Below are 17,352 nucleotides of genomic sequence, written 5' to 3'. Positions count from 1 at the left end.
ATTTTCTCGCGTTTCGATTAAAAAGATTTAAATTTGAGTAAATATTGTTTGAAAGATTGTGAGTTGAATTTGAAATCCACCGTAATGAATCAAAAAATAATTATTTGGAATTTTAAATCCATCGTCAAATAGATTTGTTCAAACAAATTAATGAATTGTTACAACTGATTTAAAATCACTAGATTCAAATTCATCAATCCAAATACAACTTAAAATTACGTTTTAATTGAATGATTTGGATTTGAGGAGAGAATTTGAAACGACTTTGTGTTGAGATGATTTTAAAATTCACTACGATAACTTAATAATAATTATTTGAGATATGAANAAAATTTTCATCACAAAAATCTATAAAACTTTTATACACACACTATATATATAATGATACTGGTAATTATTTATTTAAAAAAAATTACTACTAGTAAAGTAGTAATTGCAAGATGGAATCCAAATCACCGACCCGTGGAGCTCAGGGATCCGAACCGATGTGGACTCACCACATGCCTCCTCCTCCTTTCCTTACATTGTCTCATTCATCGCCGTCCACGCTTAGGTTTTACGAAAGGAGGAATTTTATTTTGGTCCCAAAAAAATCTCAACTTTACCAATTACTTATTCGTTTTCGCTTATCATAAATCACGATTGTGAATTTAATTGTATGGCGTGTTGTTATTGATGGTGGCAAAATTGAATTTGAACGGAGTTTGATCCGTATGGTTGAATCTGCCGAACTTCCATTTGTTTTTAGAAAATGCTCGTCGGTGATACATCACGCCTCCTGCGCAAGTTAGCCTCGACCCTTTTCTGTCAAGTCCAGCGTTCGCCATGTCAAGGTCCCTGAAAGCCCTTTCTTTCTCACTGTCTATGTTTATATGCGTCAGAATGAATTCTTTGATGATTTCGTTATTTTTCCGTTTGCTTGTTGATTTAGAGCAGTTTTAATTATTCCTTCTTCCGCAAGCATGTGCTTCTGGCATTTCTTGGGCTTGTGTATTCCATACAATCGTTAGTAAAATCATGCGGTTCCTATGCTATTTCTTGGCAAAATACTTGTAGTTGTAGATAATAAGCTCACGATTTTCTGCAAAGAGTTGCTTGGATGAAGGTTTTTTTATGGTCACATGAGCTTGATTTTATTGAATCATGAATACGAAGGAATCGGAACTTGGCCCAGCAATAAAAATTTTCCTATGGATTGTGAAATAAATAAGTTCAAGTGTGTGCAATTATGGATTTTTTTGAAGTGATGAATGGACAATTTTATGTTACTTTTATGGCATTAAATCGCCATCTAAACTCATTTAAGTACAGTGAGCTGTGTTTAGTCGTCGTTATGTGTGCAAATGCTAGAAATTGTGTCATAATGGGGGACCTTGAGTGCTAATCAAGGAAAGTCTAGTTATGATTTTAAAACAAAAACAATATTGATTTCTCTCCCACTTGGACTGAGTGACTGACGATTCTTATTGATAGTTACTTTTCCCTACTTGAGGTGCTGCAGATCATTGACAGTTATCAGGAGAGTTTCACAAGCTTTATGCAGAAATCAGACTAGTATTTCTTCAGAGGAGTCCAAATATGGAACCATTCTCAGAGCTGGGCAATGTTTTACTCAGTACAGATTCTACTCTCTGTATTTGTTCCCTAGCAGAAGACATTATTGGAATGCAGCACGCGAGTTCGAAAATAGTTCCTATAACAGATTCATCAAGAACTATTCAGCGATTCCAAAGAGCAATACTATAGCCCAGCACGTCCAAGCTTCTTGGAAGAGGTTGGCCCGAAGGTCCGTACAGGTTGGCCAAAGTAGTCTGACCATAAACCTGGTTGCTCAGGCTTTCAGTTTGGCTTTGAGTCGTTCGCATTTGATTATTCCCGGTACTTTTGCTCTGATGTTTGGAACTCAGTTAGCATGGGCACAAGCGGTGCCAGACACAGATATCTTTCAGCCAAGGAATACATTGTACTCACGCGCAGAAAACAGCCATCTCTTCTTGACCAGACTGATCCTTTCTGTATTTGAAAGCATTTTCTTGTTGTTGAGAGCTTTATATTTGGCTGTACTGTTCTCACCAAGCATTGCCATGGCTCCATTTGCCGATAGTTTCGGACCTCAGTATAGGAAATTGTGGCTGCAGGTAGTTCATCAAACTCTAGAAAGAGCAGGTCCAGCCTTTATAAAATGGGGCCAGTGGGCAGCCACTCGGCCTGATCTATTTCCTAGAGACTTGTGCATGGAATTGTCAAAACTTCACACAAAAGCGCCTGAACATAGCTTTGCATACACGAAAAAGATTATTGAGAAGGCTTTTGGCCGCGAAATTTCTGAAATTTTTGATGACTTTGAGGAGGAACCCGTGGCATCTGGGAGCATTGCTCAGGTGCATCGAGCCTCATTGCGGTCTCGATATCGCGGTCGTGAGATTAAACCTTTGCTAGTTGCGGTTAAGGTGAGGCATCCAGGGGTTGGGGAGTCCATTAGAAGGGACTTTGAGATTATAAATGTCGTGGCTAAGATTTCAAACTTTATTCCTACTCTTAATTGGTTGCGATTGGATGAAAGTGTACAACAATTTGCAGTTTTCATGATGTCTCAAGTTGATCTTGCACGTGAAGCAGCTCATTTGAACCGTTTCATATACAATTTTCGCAGATGGAAGGATGTTTCTTTCCCAAAGCCTGTGTATCCTCTTGTACATCCAGCTGTCTTGGTGGAAACTTTTGAGCATGGAGAATGTGTTTCCCGTTATGTCGATGAGCTCGAGGGTAATGAACGGACTAAGAGTGCTCTTGCCCATATTGGAACCCATGCACTGTTGAAGATGCTTCTGGTAACATAATGATTCTGTTTACTTTATCCTGTTATCAATCTTATGCATTATAAATTCATGTGTCATAACAAGCCTCAACTTCTCGTTATTGTGATTAAGCCAATGCAGAAGCACCCATTGATGAAAGCCGTTTGTCTAGACTGATTATTTTCTGTAGAAATAGCTGAGTTTTGGACTCCTGCGTATAAAATGTTGTTTACGAGTTATGGAATTCAGTGGAAAAACAGTGATGACACCAACTTATTTCTTTAACTGCCAAAAATGTGATAGCAGTTTTTTTTTTTGTTGATTTTTCAAATTACCGTGCTTATGAGTTAGTGACATGCTGCATCAGGTGTTGCTTGGGTATCTGCTTGATACTTTACAACATTATGATTTGGGAACTAAGTGAGAGTATCACAAAGATGTGGCTTCCATAACGTTTATTGGAATACATGATCAATTTAACATGTTAGGTTATGTTTATCTTTAATGGGAGAGTACTAGTGTACCAACAACCCTCTGTTTGGGGGTAAAAAAGAGTCGTACGCCAACTGTTATTGTGTATGGTTGACTAGGGATGTCTATTCTGAGATATATCGTTAACGTTATCAGGTCGACAACTTTGTTCATGCTGATATGCATCCTGGAAACATCCTTGTCCGAGCAGCACGGAACAAGCCTTCCCGTAAAAAGCTCTTCAAAACCAAGCCTCATGTAATATTCCTTGATGTCGGCATGACCGCTGAGCTCTCCAAGAATGACCGTGTAAATTTATTAGAATTCTTTAAAGCTGTTGCTCGGAGAGATGGCCGAACTGCAGCAGAGTGCACACTTCGATTATCAAAGAAACAAAACTGCCCGAAGCCAGAGGCCTTTATTCAGGTGAATCAAGAACTCGTTGATGTTTTCATTCGTTCAGATGAATTTCACTCAATGATAATAAAAGGCATTAAATGATCGCCTGACTTGGTTTTGTTTCTTGATTCCTCTGAAATTTGATTTGCCTATTGTGGAACTCTCCTGGGCTGCAATTTAATATAGTTCGTCTTTGTAATACTTTTCTATACATGACAATGAAATTTAGATTCTGCCATTAACTTCATCATTATTTTTCCCGCTTCAACAGGTGGTGAAAGAATCGTTTGATTTCTGGGGTACTACAGAAGGAGATTTGGTCCATCCAGCAGAATGCATGCAGAATTTACTCGAGCAAGTTCGTCGTCATAAAGTAAACATTGATGGCAATGTTTGCACTGTTATGGTCACACTTTTGGTCCTTGAGGTAGTTTCATGGTTCATTCTGAAGGATTTAATACTTATTAACACACATTTCGTTTTCCTTATTCCCTTTTCAAACTTGTGTTTGAGCTCAGTTCTTGAATGCAGCAAAATAGTATTATTACTTATTTTGGGGTTTTACGTATAGGGGTGGCAGCGGAAGCTCGATCCAGATTATGATGTGATGCATACACTGCAAACGTTGCTTCTGAAAGCGGATTGGGCAAAGTCCCTTTCTTATACAATTGAAGGGCTAATGGCCCCGTGAATAAAACTCTGTTAACAGCTGTTGTTGCCGCGTAACAAGTTCTGATAGTGTAGGAATAATACTCTCATATTTGGCCTTTGGCAATTTTGCGAGGGTGAATATATTCATCTTTATTTAGATAATTTGAGCTCTTTTTTTCTGAGGCTTCCCACTCCAAAAGACATTTGAGTTGATTGATCATTTATTCAAATTAATCTCAGGTTTCACGACTGTGTTCTATGGTTTTGTTTAAATGATTCTGCGCTCGGAATTATGGTTTCTGAATATGCATGAATTACAAGGGGAATGGATTGATCGTTCTCAGTTTGCATGCTTTTTCAAAACTAAAATCAAATATTTTTCGCTCACTTTCGTTTCCTTACCCTCAACAATTGTTCCATGACATATATATCCCAACATTTTAAAATTAAATACCCCCATGAATATTTCGTTGGCGCTGTTATATTGTTGGTCCACATCGGCACAAAAGGTAATTTGGAAATTTACTTTGAAGCCATTAATCCGCAAACCAAAGACACGAGGTTCCAGAGGAAACATAAACGGGAGAAATACAGCAAACAGGAGACGAGTAAAGGTTATGATAAACTTCAAACACAGTACAAAACAAAAAAATTCTCTATATGCATAGTAATTCTCTGTGGAACACAAATTTTTCAGCACGTTTTCATTTGCACCAAAAAAAAAAAATAGAAGAAGAACAACGTTCTAATGATTCATACAACAGATTGCAGGGAAACATTAAATCAAGATACCTGGTAAGAAGCAACATTAGAACAAGAAAACTCACATGGAAAATTAGTATAGAGTCACTAGAAGAGAACGCCAATCCCAGCATCGCAGACAGACACAGACCCAACATCAAGAATGCTATCTTCAGTGTATTCCAAGTGGGACCCTGAAATTATAGCAGCAAAAAAGATCGAAACTTTGAAGGATTTCATTACCGGGAAATTGGAATCTTGATTAAACAAGAGATGGAAAATTTTATACGAACGTTGTACTCCTGGAGCCAAAGCTCCAAGCATCACTGCTTTAGCAGAGGACGTATCTTCTGCATTCGAGTATCTAGTTTCCATCTGGGGATGTTAGATCGTCGTTTCCATCTGGGGATGTTAGATCGTCGAACCTCTGGTACGGTATTGTGCAACTGCGTGTAAGGGCCTATCAAGGAAGTAATTTGCTCAACTCGTTGTACAGAGAATAAAAAATTTATATATATGTATACGTATATATTATACATTTAGTGTTGTAACTTGTTTTTCATTAGTACTACACATGTATTATATCAAAGGATGATGAATGAATATATAACAAAATAAATTCTGACATACTTCAAGTACTAAAAAAATATTGATTAAATTAAAACGAGCCTACGATGGGAAAGACAGATGGCGATAGGTTGTGTCAGATAACAATTTCAGGAATGCTCACTATTCTTACGAGGCCAACGATAGTTTAAAACTTTGATTTCAAATATCTACGTGTATATATACAAATATGCTCCATGGATGCAAGTATTATCATAATCATTATCTTAATAATTTAACTGACATCCACATCCAAGAGTGGGCAATGGATTTGGAGCAGCATTGCATATACCCCCCGACTTATATTCAGTTTCCGATAAAAGTATGACCCCTAAGCTGCAATTCTGGTTGCAGCAGCCACTCTCTCTCCTTAAGATACTGCAAAAGTGGCGGCTGTTCTTGTCTAATCTCCGTGCCAACACCACATAAATAAGGAACAGGTCTTTGGTAAGCTGTAAATAATTTTTCCCTCGTCTGTTCTTGATCTGCTGACCCATATACAGGAGATGTATTTGGATATGATTGGGGGCTCCCCAGGTAAACCATTGGATTTGAAACCAAATGGTTTCCCCACTGATCACATAGATCAAGACTGCTAACTTGGTTTGCTTGAAAATTCTCGAAGGCAGGGTGAGTGTTGTAAACAGGCGATGATATGTGGTTGGAGGTATTCTCCACATTTTGACTGTTTCTGTAGTGATAAAGCCACTCTGAAGAACTCATTCGAAGAACTGGTGGGTAACCATCAACGAGACCAGATATTCTGTGAGGAGAAGATCCGATTGCTGAACGATTTGAAACACCATTTGTGTATGGTGCCGCACCTAGAATCCCATCTGATCCATTCTGGTACTCAGGTGAGATTAATGGACTCATTTTCAACCAAACGGCATTTTCTGGTAATAAAGGAGCAGAAGGTAAAGGTGCAACATAAGGAGGTGAATTGTAGCTGATTGTTGAAATAGGCCCGTGGCCTATCTTGAAATTCTTTCTTTCCGATATGGATAGATCGGATAAGGACATAGAGGCTATTTCCTCGATAGGACTGAGCTTCTTGTGTTCATTGAAGTCTTTCTTCCCATTTTCTGTTTCATACTTCGAAACTCCTCTATTGAGGACCCATGCACTCAGGGAGGGAGGTCCAGTGGAGTGGGTTGTCAAGTCCTTGAAAAGCTTGTGTTGTCCTGAATCAGACACGGTGGAGCAGAAACTGAATGAATCACCATCTTCTGACTGCTGACTGGTGGAAAATGTCGTGGCACGGCGTAAGCATTCATCAAGAAGTGTTCTCTGTGTATCTGTGGCTTCAGGACTAACCGGGCATGTTGTAGATTGAGGGGTATAAATTGGAGCCGAGTTGTGTCTTGTGATTGGCTTGAAAAGAATTACCTCTTCATCCTCAGCAATCATTAATTGTGTTTTCTTTAGAGTTGACGATGTCTCTGCACTTATAATAACTTCAAGGCTGGAATCAGATCCTGTGACGGATGATTCTGCTTGGCTTAGACATTTTTCTTTCTTGAAACTGCAGAAATTTCTTCCCTCTTTGTCTCTGGAGATCCAATCTTGCGAACTTTTGGCTCGGTCCACAATTCTTGTTGCAGCATGAAATATACGCCGAGAACGCCTTTTATCACAATCGTCCCTCCATTCCTTGTCAGTGGCGGTGAAATCCAGTATTTCATGCACGTGGGCTAACGGGCAAAAGCCTCTCAACTCATGATCTTCCCAAAGAGCAGTATTATCTGCATCTATCACGCTCTCATTTTGATCAAGTCTGTTCAAGAACTCAGATAAAACACCGAAAAAGTAAGTCATTGCATTCACAACCCTTTCATCAGTAACATGCGTTTCTGCTTCATCAAGTGCTCCGACTAACCACTCCACGAAAACCAGCACCGCTGGTAAAAGTGGGCATTTTGCCATGTTACACTTCTGACATCTCTCAGTGAGTCGGCCCATGCAAATGAAAACAGTAGCCAATGCTAATGGTGTATATTCAGACTGCATCTTCTCATCTATCCCTGTTGGGTCTTTTAGTTTTGGGTTCTGGACCAGTCTATGAAGCATGAAGATGAATGTGGAAACAAGTTGAATGGCACGATAAGGAGCCTTTATCAGTGAATCCACAAATTGATAAGACTCCATTGTTGCAGTAAGTTCTGCATCATCAACTACTAATAAAGCTTCTAAACTGCTCAACATATGGGTGAATGTGCGGGGAAATTCCTCCAAACTGCATTAAAATCAACCATTAATTTATATATCATAGGTTGAAGTAATAGTAATGCACATATGCATCAAACAGTTAATAGCTAAGGCGTAAATATTATGGTATAGATAAGTACCTGGATCTTATTATGAAGAAGCTTATAGTTCGGATGACAGATGGCCACAGATCAAATATTTCAGCAGAAGCATTCTTCATCTCAGCTATTTCTATTTCTTTTGAAGAACCATTCTCTGCAGTAGATTTATTCTGCAAGAAATTTCTTCCAGGTATATCATAAAAGTCGAATGACACCTCAGTAGAAAATGATGGCAACTGAGTAGACTTTTTCTGAAAATCCACCAAAAAAATCGTTTCTTAATTTCCATCACCTAAGAAATAATCCAATTGAATCAGTTGCCGTGAAGTGAAATCCAGTAGCCAAAAACTACATTTACCTCTTCAAAGAGTAGCACAAGGTTTCTCCAGGCATCAGGAAATGGCTCTTTCGCCTCTAAACTCCTCAACGAATGATACAATGCAAGAAAAGAATCCCCAACATATGTTGCCAGCAAAGCCAACTGCAGACAAAAAAAAAATACGTACTTTTATTTCAAGTTGTATGATGAATTTGATATAGTTGGATCATCTACCTGATTATGAGAATTTCCACTTTCTGGCCAAGTTTTGGTTGCTTTTAGGTAGTAGTTTGCTGCCACTGACCATTTTCGAGTATCGGGTTTTTTAAGAATTTCTGCATACCTAGCCAAATCACCCAGACAAATCAAAAGGCGGTGGCATGTAAATAGACATTTGCGCAGCTTTGTTGGCTCAACAGAAAACGAACTAGCATCATTGTCCAGGAAACCTTCCTCCAGAAGTCCACAACTTCGTTTAAGTTTGAGAATCAAACCATTATAGAATTCATATGCTTCTGATAAGAACGACTTGAATCCTTCCAAATGAAGATCAAATTTGCTTGGAGAATTAACGTTTTGAGGATGAGTCTCCTTAACATTATCTTTATCCAAATATTGCTGACTGATTCTTTTGCGGAATTCGTTAATATGCTTGTAGTGCAGCTTCCATAGAAGATATTCCACGTCTTGAATCTCTGCCATCTGATCAGTTGACAAAAGAATTTTCTCCAATCCTGTTCTGACTTCATGGTATACCTCAAGAACGTCACCATGTAAAATACCTTTGGAGTACATTAAAGGTAACAACCTTTTCTCGGTACTAACAACCTATAACAAAAGAAAAACATCAGATTCCTATAATTTCATTACTGATGCCATAGAACCAAAATATGTTAGAAATTATAATAGGAGGGAGATCACCTCAGCTAAAGACTTCTGTGTCTTGCATTGATTCTCAAGAAAGGAAGACATCTCAAAGCTTATCCGTGGCAGCCAAATAATCTTTGGTGAAATCAAAGCTTCATACATTAGCTTAAATATAAATCAGTAACCGCCAATCAATTTAACCCAAGCATCAGAAAATTGTAACAATAAATGTCCATATATTTGACATTAAAAACAAGCCTATACTATAAATGACTCTCTGCTTAATAACACGATGCCATTTGTGCAGAGTGCATTAACAACACAAGCCTTGAACGTGAGTTTGAGAATGGACAAGTCCCTTTCGTGGTGGCCAACAAATTAACCAAGAATGAAGCTACCCAGTTTCGCACGGCATAGAACCAGGTGCCGTGCGTGTATCAGAAAACAGCCCCTTTGCAGCTTGGAGCTACAATCTCAACCCTCACCAAGATAAGATGAGGAAAACTATATAGTTGCAAGTCATAATAATTAACTTCATCAACAGACAAGTACACGAGACACAGGTGATCTAAACAAGGATCAGTCAAAATTAACTAATAACCTTAAAACATCCTATAAAAACCAAACAAAACAAAGCAGAGAATAAGTTCATAATCTACTATAGAAATAATAATAATAAAAAATTTAAAAAACACACAAAGTAAACATATTAGTAGCTTAATCAATACCTCACCAAACCAAAACAGACACCCTCAATTCCCTAGCAAATTCAATTTACTCAATCAAACACCAAAGACTTTTAAGGAAAGCTCGATCTTTTAAGCAATAAATAAAGAAGTACCAATACGTGAGAGTACCTTAAGAATATGCAGTCAATTGTGAGACCTAGCAACGTTCAAAAAGAAAACCCATCAAAGTTTTTCAAAAAAATCTGAAAGATCACTGCAAGTCTCCGTACAGTAGGAACAAAGACTTTTTAGAGAGAGAGAGAGAGAGAGAGACCGGGATGGTGAAGAAAGAAAAGGGAAGGGGACACCTGTGCAAGTCGTAGTTGTGAAACAGACAAAGTATAAGGTGGCTAATTGATGGATTATTTAAGACGAAAGGATATTTAGTTCTCTTACACGAATTTCTTCTCGAGTGAGACGTTGAAGTGGAGCTTTCATCAGTACAACTACATCTTGATTCTTAAAATTATCTTGGGATAATCCCTTGTAATCCAAGTTAACCTCTGAATATAAATATATATAGTCCTTTTTATTAGCATGCAACACTTATATAATTTTTTCTTAATTTTTAGAGTAGGATATTTTAATATATATAAGAATCTTTATGTTTATATCAGTGTCTATCTTGTCTTCATCTATTATCTTTTATAGCTTGTTCGGGAGAGTCGTGATTGTCTTCATTTAGCGATCTTCAACACTTTAGATGTCATAAAATCTGCCATCCGATTTTGTTCTCTATGCAGCTTTTTGATGCTAACTTCCCAAACTCTAGCAAGGAGGCTTTTGCATTTGGAGACTAAATTATTTAGATGAGAGGCATATTTTTCTTCCATGTTTAACCGTTTAACTACTGACTCTGAATCTATTTTCAAGAGTATTTTCTCTAGTCTCATAGTCCACGCTAATTCCACACTCATTTGTTGTCCTGGTAAGTTATATGTGCGTTGCATATCAGACACAATGCATTAAGTTCTATTTTATAAGAAGTAAATGAAAATTAGATAGTTAAATAGATTTATTTGCGAAAACGAAATATTCATTGTCCATTGAGTGATTTGATTATTGAAAAACATGGTATCCATTCTAAGTTTTCAATATCAAAAAACATATTTAATTCTTCTCCTGCTTAATTTGTATTTTTTGGCCCAAGTCTATGTTGTTGTCTTGATTAATTAAGTTTTCTTCAGCCTTATAATAAAATCATCAATCTTCTCATTATCTTCAATCGCAATGTTCTCTTCTTTGGAAGATGACTGCTTTAATTTTTTTCCCCGTTGTGTTGTCGTATGTTCTTACCATCAATTAGTATATTTTTGATGCTCCGAGTCTCTTTTCTTTGTATATGTGATGTTTCTCTTGAATTGTTCCGGTTTGTCAAAGACATCTAAGTTCAACTGACTAATTAACATGTTCCCCATTCTTCAACTGTGGTCCATTTTGGCCATTTGGAAAATAAAATAGATACTGTAATGAGTCGTAACAGCCAAAATATGTTTTATCTGGTAATTACGGCCATCACAACCATATATAATAATATCTCTGTTATAAGGTATGTTGGGATTATTCTCTTAAACCCAAATAGTTGCAACTTGGTCAACCGATGAAGTCTTATAACAGTGTTGATCCAAAACAACACTCTTACAAATATGTAACCTGATTTCCTCGACAAGCGCATATTGTTTAATACGACATAACAATTCTACGCATAGATTATTTTCAATATATTCATTAATGCTGCCACAATTTTCTCATCAACATCATTTATGGCATGCATAATAATACACAATTCATTGTTAATATAACAAAAATAAAGTTGTAAATGAGCTGGATATTGATCCTTAGGTATGATGGTGACAAAGTGAAAATTTTGCCTTGAAACTTGAAAAATATAACCACGGATTGAGGATGAAAGCTCTCTATCAAGCCTAGCACCAAAATATGTAAAGAAAAAAGACTATTGTCTAATTCAATTATGCGTTGAAATTCTATTGCCAGTAATATAATAACTCACAATGTGACATACAAAGCTACACAGAACCTATGCACTCCAGACCCTTGACATGCAAAAAACGAATTAGCAGACAAACACAAAATAAGTTTACCGAAGCAGATGGGAAATCAACATTTTTTTTGTATCCATTTTTGTATAACTGAATAATTGTAAATTGTAATACATACGATATTATAAATTTCATAGATATGGTTGGACTCATGTATATCAACTTCCCATTTAATTTAAACAAAACGATAGCTCACGAGCTCTCATCCACAATAGAACGTAACATGGCACACATAGGAATAAATGAAAGAATGGAAATGATAATGAAACAAACCTTACAACGCATCACTGTGGCCAGACCGGAATCGGCAATCCACACATGATAACGATGACCGCTTCCGACCACAACATTGAATCAACAGTGAAAAAAACAGAAAATAACTTAAAATGAGAAAAAGAATAAGGCAAAAAAAAAAAAAAAACCAAAAACCAAAAAAAAAAAAAAAAAAAAAAAAAAAAAAAAAAAAAAAAAAAAAAAAAAAAAAAAAAAAGCCTAGCACCCGTGACACAATATCATGAAATAAAAAAAGAAGAGGAGACGATGAAAATGACATACATCCACAATAATTGAAATAATATAATAAAATGAAACATCAACTACTCGTTTGTTTATAAACTATTCACACATTTAATAGAAAAAACATGAAAAATTACACAACTGATCGAGCTCAAAAAAATAAATAACTTAACACAACAGACAAAATTTATAATACAAGAACTATATAAACAATAAACAAATGTAATTTAAAGCAATTCAATTCAACTCATCCTTTTAGAGATACATTAAATTAAATTAGATTAAGTTGATTTTCGGACTCTGCCATTCAACTAGTTGAAGATAACGATTCTAATTGACAGACATTAATTTTTCCTTAGAACACAGACAACAATCTAATCCGACCAAGAGCAGAAAATTCACGTCTAAATTATGACAGGTTAATTGGCTATCCGAGAGCTGACAGATTCGTGTTTGAATCAAGAAATACAAAACAGAATTATGTTCAACTGTTTTGCAGTTGATTGGCACCAGATGTCACCATGTTTGGACAAAACTTTGAACAAACAAATCAACAAGTCAAGAATTTTGAATTGAGGTAGTGTACGTGTCTATGTGAACTTAATTTACCCAAACAATAAATAATCATATATAATTAATTCAGTGGTCCAATTTGTACAATATTGAGATCTATTAACGCAGCTATTTATTATTAAATTATTATTATTATATGACTACTTTTAATAATTCTAAGTGCAAAAATAATATATTAATTCCTTCCGTTCATAAACAAGTCTATGGATTTATTAAAATGATATATAATTGATAGTCATTTAAATTCCTTTCAGAATACACACAGAAATGAATTGGAGGAGAATCCAACCAACCATACACAAAAACTTATTTTTGGGGTTTATTATTAAATCCTATAATTCGGGTATTATTCTAACTGTTGGATCCAATAATTGTAAACGAGTCACAGTCGGTTTTTCATACGAAACAATATATTGTATCACACGAAAATATATAAATTATTTTTTAATAATCATGGGTTCGACCTTTCTGGCAAATGATACTTCAAAATAAGCTTGCATAGTTATCTTACCTTTTNTTTTTTTTTTTTTTTTTTTTTTTTTTTATTTATTGTAGCTCTGCCAAACAGAAATCTTGCGCACAAATGGCTTTCTAGTGCTAATCATAACGTCTCCTTGGAGTCAAAAAGAACTTTTGAGTGCACCCGCTACATTACGTAACTTTGCTTCGTTCTAATTCGTATTCATTCATTATTTTACTCACCCCTAAGTATTTAATATCAAAATTCGGCATTTTTTTTCTTTTACAAAGATCTATGTTCAGTCATGGAGAAGTTCATTAAACCACAATTGGAACTCCTTCATCCAACATCTCCATTGAAGGAGGGCGGACTAGACTAAGATCGCACTACAATCGTGCCGTTTTTTCACACTGAAAAAATTCTCGATGTACTTTTTTTTAAAAAAATTTGGATGGTCACCGATCTCTCACATTTTTATGAAAGAAATACTCAAAATGTAGAATAAAATAATTCTATGGTGACGCCGGTGTATGTATAATTAAGACTTAACAGTCCCAACACAAAGGAGTCAGATGGAAACTGAACCAGCTAATGTTGATTTAAACCATCGAATAAACTATAGCTAGCAGTCAATAATTGTACAATTTCCAGCTTGAAACTACACTTTTCTTGGAATCGCAGTCCACTCTCTCCCAATAAAAAAAATATATAAGTTCTGAAATTTTTTGATATTTTATTTCACCCCTATGTCTAGCTTCTCGTTTATCCTTGAATTTCGTGCAAAAAGCACCCATATATCAAATCCAAGGATGAAATCAATATGTTATCGGGTTTCATACTTTCGTTTGATCAACACCTAGCCAGGCGTATAAAAGCAAGCAAACCAGACTAAATGAGTAAAAAAATCAGTTTTTTATATGATTTATTAAAAAAAAAAAAGTTAGATCATCCATTAATCTATATATATAGATTATATGCAATTCCTCCCACAAAAATACATTGATAAAATAGTTACAATTTTTTGGACGAGTCTAACACACATTTAATATAATAATTAACTTGACTAAAATGTTGCACACATTATTGAATTAATCAAGAGGTTTATCTCCATTTTTTTTAACGCACATAGGAAACCAAGCAGCAGCCCCTCTCTTGGCATCTTTCTTCTCACAAGAAGATAAACAACAAAATAGTCAAAGATTCCATCGTCCCTTGTTTTTACTCCTCATTTGACAGCTAACCCCACTTATGCTTGCTTATGGCATTACCTTTTCTATCAAAGTCCTTTCGACATTCACTTTTTTTTACCACTAATAAATATATTTTATATGCCCAATTACCGATTCTTGTACACAAAGTCATATCAGCCTTATAATCAAACTTAGCCGATAAAGCAATAAACTTGACAGCACACTTAAATCGAGATTAAGAAGAAATCAAGGCTTTGAGTGGAAGAATAATAAGAAAAAGATCCATCTTTTTTTTTCCCTTTTGGGAAGAAAAGATCCATCTTTGTATTACAAAAAACTGTTAAAAAAATAAATTAAAACGAAGGAGATTAGAAATTCGTTCTTTTATCCAAATAAGATAAGAATAAGATCCGAAATCATGTTTATGTTAATGCTTTCACATATAAATGTTATACAAATTAGCATAAAAAAGCACAAAAAATACCCAATTAGGAACAATGAAAAGGAGAATCCACTCAAGAACTAGAAGCATTACTAGAAGTCGCGACTCTAGGCGATGTAACCGGAAATAGAGGCAGCAGCCGGGGTTCCGAATCCCTCGGAGTGTTCGCCGGAGACTCGTGCAAGTAGAAACCTTTCTCTTTGATGGCTTTTTCTTCCGCCCCCATGTCCATGTTATTGCAATTGGCAGCAGCCAATTGAACATGAACGTTAATGGGTGACCGGTTGAACGGGTCGGGTATCAGAGGCGTGACCGGGCTGAGAACCAGTGAAGGGAAATCAAGAATACTGGGAGACAGAATTTCCGGCGTACCAGGTCTGGGTGTACCCGAATGCCCGGCCAAAACCCCGGGCCTAGTGCTGGATAGACCAGGGCCCAAAGGGCTGATCTTAAAGTTTTTGAGGCTGCTTCGGCGTTCATAAAGCCTCGAGGAAGATTTGTCTTTCTTTGCTCCGGTCTTGATGGGTGGGATCGGGCTTCTCAGTGGTTCCGGTCTGCAGGCCATACGGGCGGTCTCTGACGACCCGGTGAGCATTTGGACCACTTTCTTGAAGGAGTTGGTGTCGGCTTGGACGAAGGTGGTAGGGCACTGGTTGTTTGGTTCAGATCTAGTGATTGGTTGCGGAGGGCGGGGGGAGTGCGGCGAGGTGTGGTGGTGGAGGAAGCCATTGCTACTGGTCGAGCTATTTGAGCTGTGGCTGTTTGGGGAAGGAAGAAGAGATTGGCTGTTGGTTTCTGGGACAGTAGGCGGCTTTTCCATCTCCGGGTCGGGTTTGTGGGCGAGCTTCTCTCTCTGGGGGGAATTGCCGTTTGCGTAGGAAATAAATATAGAGAGACTTGTTTCTCTTTTCAAACCTTTTTCTTTGACTCTCTCTCTCTCCTTATATTTATTTTAATATCGCAAGAATTTGGTGTGAATTCAAATATATATATTTATTTATTTTCATATTCAGTTTTCCGAAGAAACCAAGATATTTAGTTATTTATTTAATTTATAATAATATCGTTTGTAAAACACAATGCCTATGTGTTTCTAAATTAAGAACCACATAGACATATCGCTTAAATATTCTTAAAATTTTATTACAAACAACAATGACTTAAAATCGTTTTAATTGTTCATAAACTCGACTCCGATATGTGTGTATATTACCCATTTTTAAATATTACCACTTAATTTATTATAAGATGCAAAAAAAAATACAACATATGGGTTTGTAAATATTAAGTTTTAAATTTAAAATACGTAATTATTAACTTAATTCAACAATTATGTGATTAAATTACCAACCACTTTGTCTAGTTTGGTAAGAAATATTTGAAGCATATCGCAAAAGCCCTCAAGGAAGCGCGTGTTTTACACTTAAGGAATAGAGTTAGCTAAGCTAGTAAGCTACGCGCATCGGGAGAGAGTGGGATGAGTTGGTGTAGGAGTCCAGCTGGAAATAGAAAATTTGATAAAAATAAGAATCGAACCAAACATTTGACTTAAATGGGCCCATTAAATTTGACCATCCAGCAGTAACAAATTTATGGGTCAAATTTATGATTAGAAAGATGGAAGGGATAACGTCATATAAATCAAACTCAATTAAAATTAAATATAAAAAATTCAATAAAAATACTTGTTTTTCTCCACACAAAAAATTATGAATAAATGTATATCCTTCTCTAAAATATAATTTAAAGGAAAAAAAAGCATTTAAATTCTTAAAATTAGTTTGGTGTTTTTATTCATATACATCGCATGATAATGAGCAATTAATCAGGCATAAATGACTACTTTCAACTTTCATTTAGAAGAATTAAGGTGATGTTTTTTAAATTTATAAATCATCATGGACTTAAATTTATCGATCAATTCTATTATTCAATTTCGATGGCATCAATTACAAATAAATAAATAAATAAATAATGTTCATTTCTTAGAGTAGGTCTTTTGTGAGACTGTCTCACGAATCTTTATCTGTGAGACAGGTCAACCCTACCTATATTCACAATAAAAAGTAATACTCTTAACATAAAAAGTAATATTTTTTCATGGATAATCCAAATAAGATCCGTCTCACAAAACACGACCCGTGAAACCGTCTCCCACAAATTTTTGTCCATTTCCTATGCCATAATAACTCCATAAGCGTGAAGCCAATTTGTGTGTAGGA

At 36.0% G+C, this 17,352-nt stretch overlaps 3 protein-coding genes across 6 annotated transcripts; 1 reads left to right on the top strand and 2 right to left on the bottom strand.

Moving 5' to 3' along the window:
* The first annotated feature begins 495 nt into the window (after nucleotides 1–495).
* On the top strand, nucleotides 496–4,481 carry LOC140981305 (uncharacterized). Its single transcript, XM_073447666.1, has 5 exons — nucleotides 496–833; nucleotides 1,502–2,831; nucleotides 3,426–3,695; nucleotides 3,940–4,095; nucleotides 4,240–4,481. The coding sequence occupies exons 1-5, from the start codon at nucleotides 826–828 to the stop codon at nucleotides 4,357–4,359; spliced, it is 1,884 nt and encodes a 627-aa protein (XP_073303767.1). The 5' UTR covers nucleotides 496–825; the 3' UTR covers nucleotides 4,360–4,481.
* A 1,150-nt stretch (nucleotides 4,482–5,631) lies between these two features.
* On the bottom strand, nucleotides 5,632–10,243 carry LOC140980316 (nonsense-mediated mRNA decay factor SMG7-like). 4 transcript variants are annotated; one of them, XM_073446071.1, is made up of 6 exons: nucleotides 10,019–10,243; nucleotides 9,216–9,326; nucleotides 8,529–9,122; nucleotides 8,334–8,456; nucleotides 8,015–8,226; nucleotides 5,632–7,902 (listed from the first exon to the last, which is right to left on the bottom strand). In XM_073446071.1, the coding sequence occupies exons 2-6, from the start codon at nucleotides 9,321–9,323 to the stop codon at nucleotides 5,973–5,975; spliced, it is 2,967 nt and encodes a 988-aa protein (XP_073302172.1). In that variant the 5' UTR covers nucleotides 9,324–9,326; nucleotides 10,019–10,243; the 3' UTR covers nucleotides 5,632–5,972. The 4 variants fall into 4 exon arrangements, with proteins under 4 accessions (XP_073302172.1, XP_073302173.1, XP_073302174.1 ...); XM_073446072.1 differs by having other exon boundaries at nucleotides 9,216–9,313; XM_073446073.1 differs by having other exon boundaries at nucleotides 9,216–9,296.
* A 4,811-nt stretch (nucleotides 10,244–15,054) lies between these two features.
* Nucleotides 15,055–16,069, bottom strand: LOC140981021 (VQ motif-containing protein 4-like). The gene has a single exon (XM_073447232.1). It carries the CDS (start codon nucleotides 15,948–15,950, stop codon nucleotides 15,204–15,206), a length of 747 nt encoding a protein of 248 aa, XP_073303333.1. The 5' UTR covers nucleotides 15,951–16,069; the 3' UTR covers nucleotides 15,055–15,203.
* Between the last annotated feature and the right edge of the window lie 1,283 nt (nucleotides 16,070–17,352).

The sequence above is a fragment of the Primulina huaijiensis genome, chromosome 7 (genome assembly GCF_012295235.1).
Source record: "Primulina huaijiensis isolate GDHJ02 chromosome 7, ASM1229523v2, whole genome shotgun sequence".
NCBI lineage: Eukaryota > Viridiplantae > Streptophyta > Magnoliopsida > Lamiales > Gesneriaceae > Primulina > Primulina huaijiensis.
This window is presented reverse-complemented; position numbering and strand designations above follow the sequence as displayed.

Bases quoted from the DNA above. Each gene is read 5' to 3' on its own strand.
- LOC140981021 (XM_073447232.1), bottom strand. From the start codon at position 15,950: ATGGAAAAGCCGCCTACTGTCCCAGAAACCAACAGCCAATCTCTTCTT.
- LOC140981305 (XM_073447666.1), top strand. The intron at 2,832-3,425 runs GTAACATAATGA...TAACGTTATCAG, and splicing joins CACTGTTGAAGATGCTTCTG to GTCGACAACTTTGTTCATGC. The intron at 3,696-3,939 runs GTGAATCAAGAA...CCGCTTCAACAG, and splicing joins AGCCAGAGGCCTTTATTCAG to GTGGTGAAAGAATCGTTTGA.
- LOC140980316 (XM_073446071.1), bottom strand. From the start codon at position 9,323: ATGTATGAAGCTTTGATTTCACCAAAGATTATTTGGCTGCCACGGATA. The intron at 8,457-8,528 runs GTAGATGATCCA...TTTTGTCTGCAG, and splicing joins GTGGAAATTCTCATAATCAG to TTGGCTTTGCTGGCAACATA. The intron at 8,227-8,333 runs GTAAATGTAGTT...GTGGATTTTCAG, and splicing joins TTGTGCTACTCTTTGAAGAG to AAAAAGTCTACTCAGTTGCC.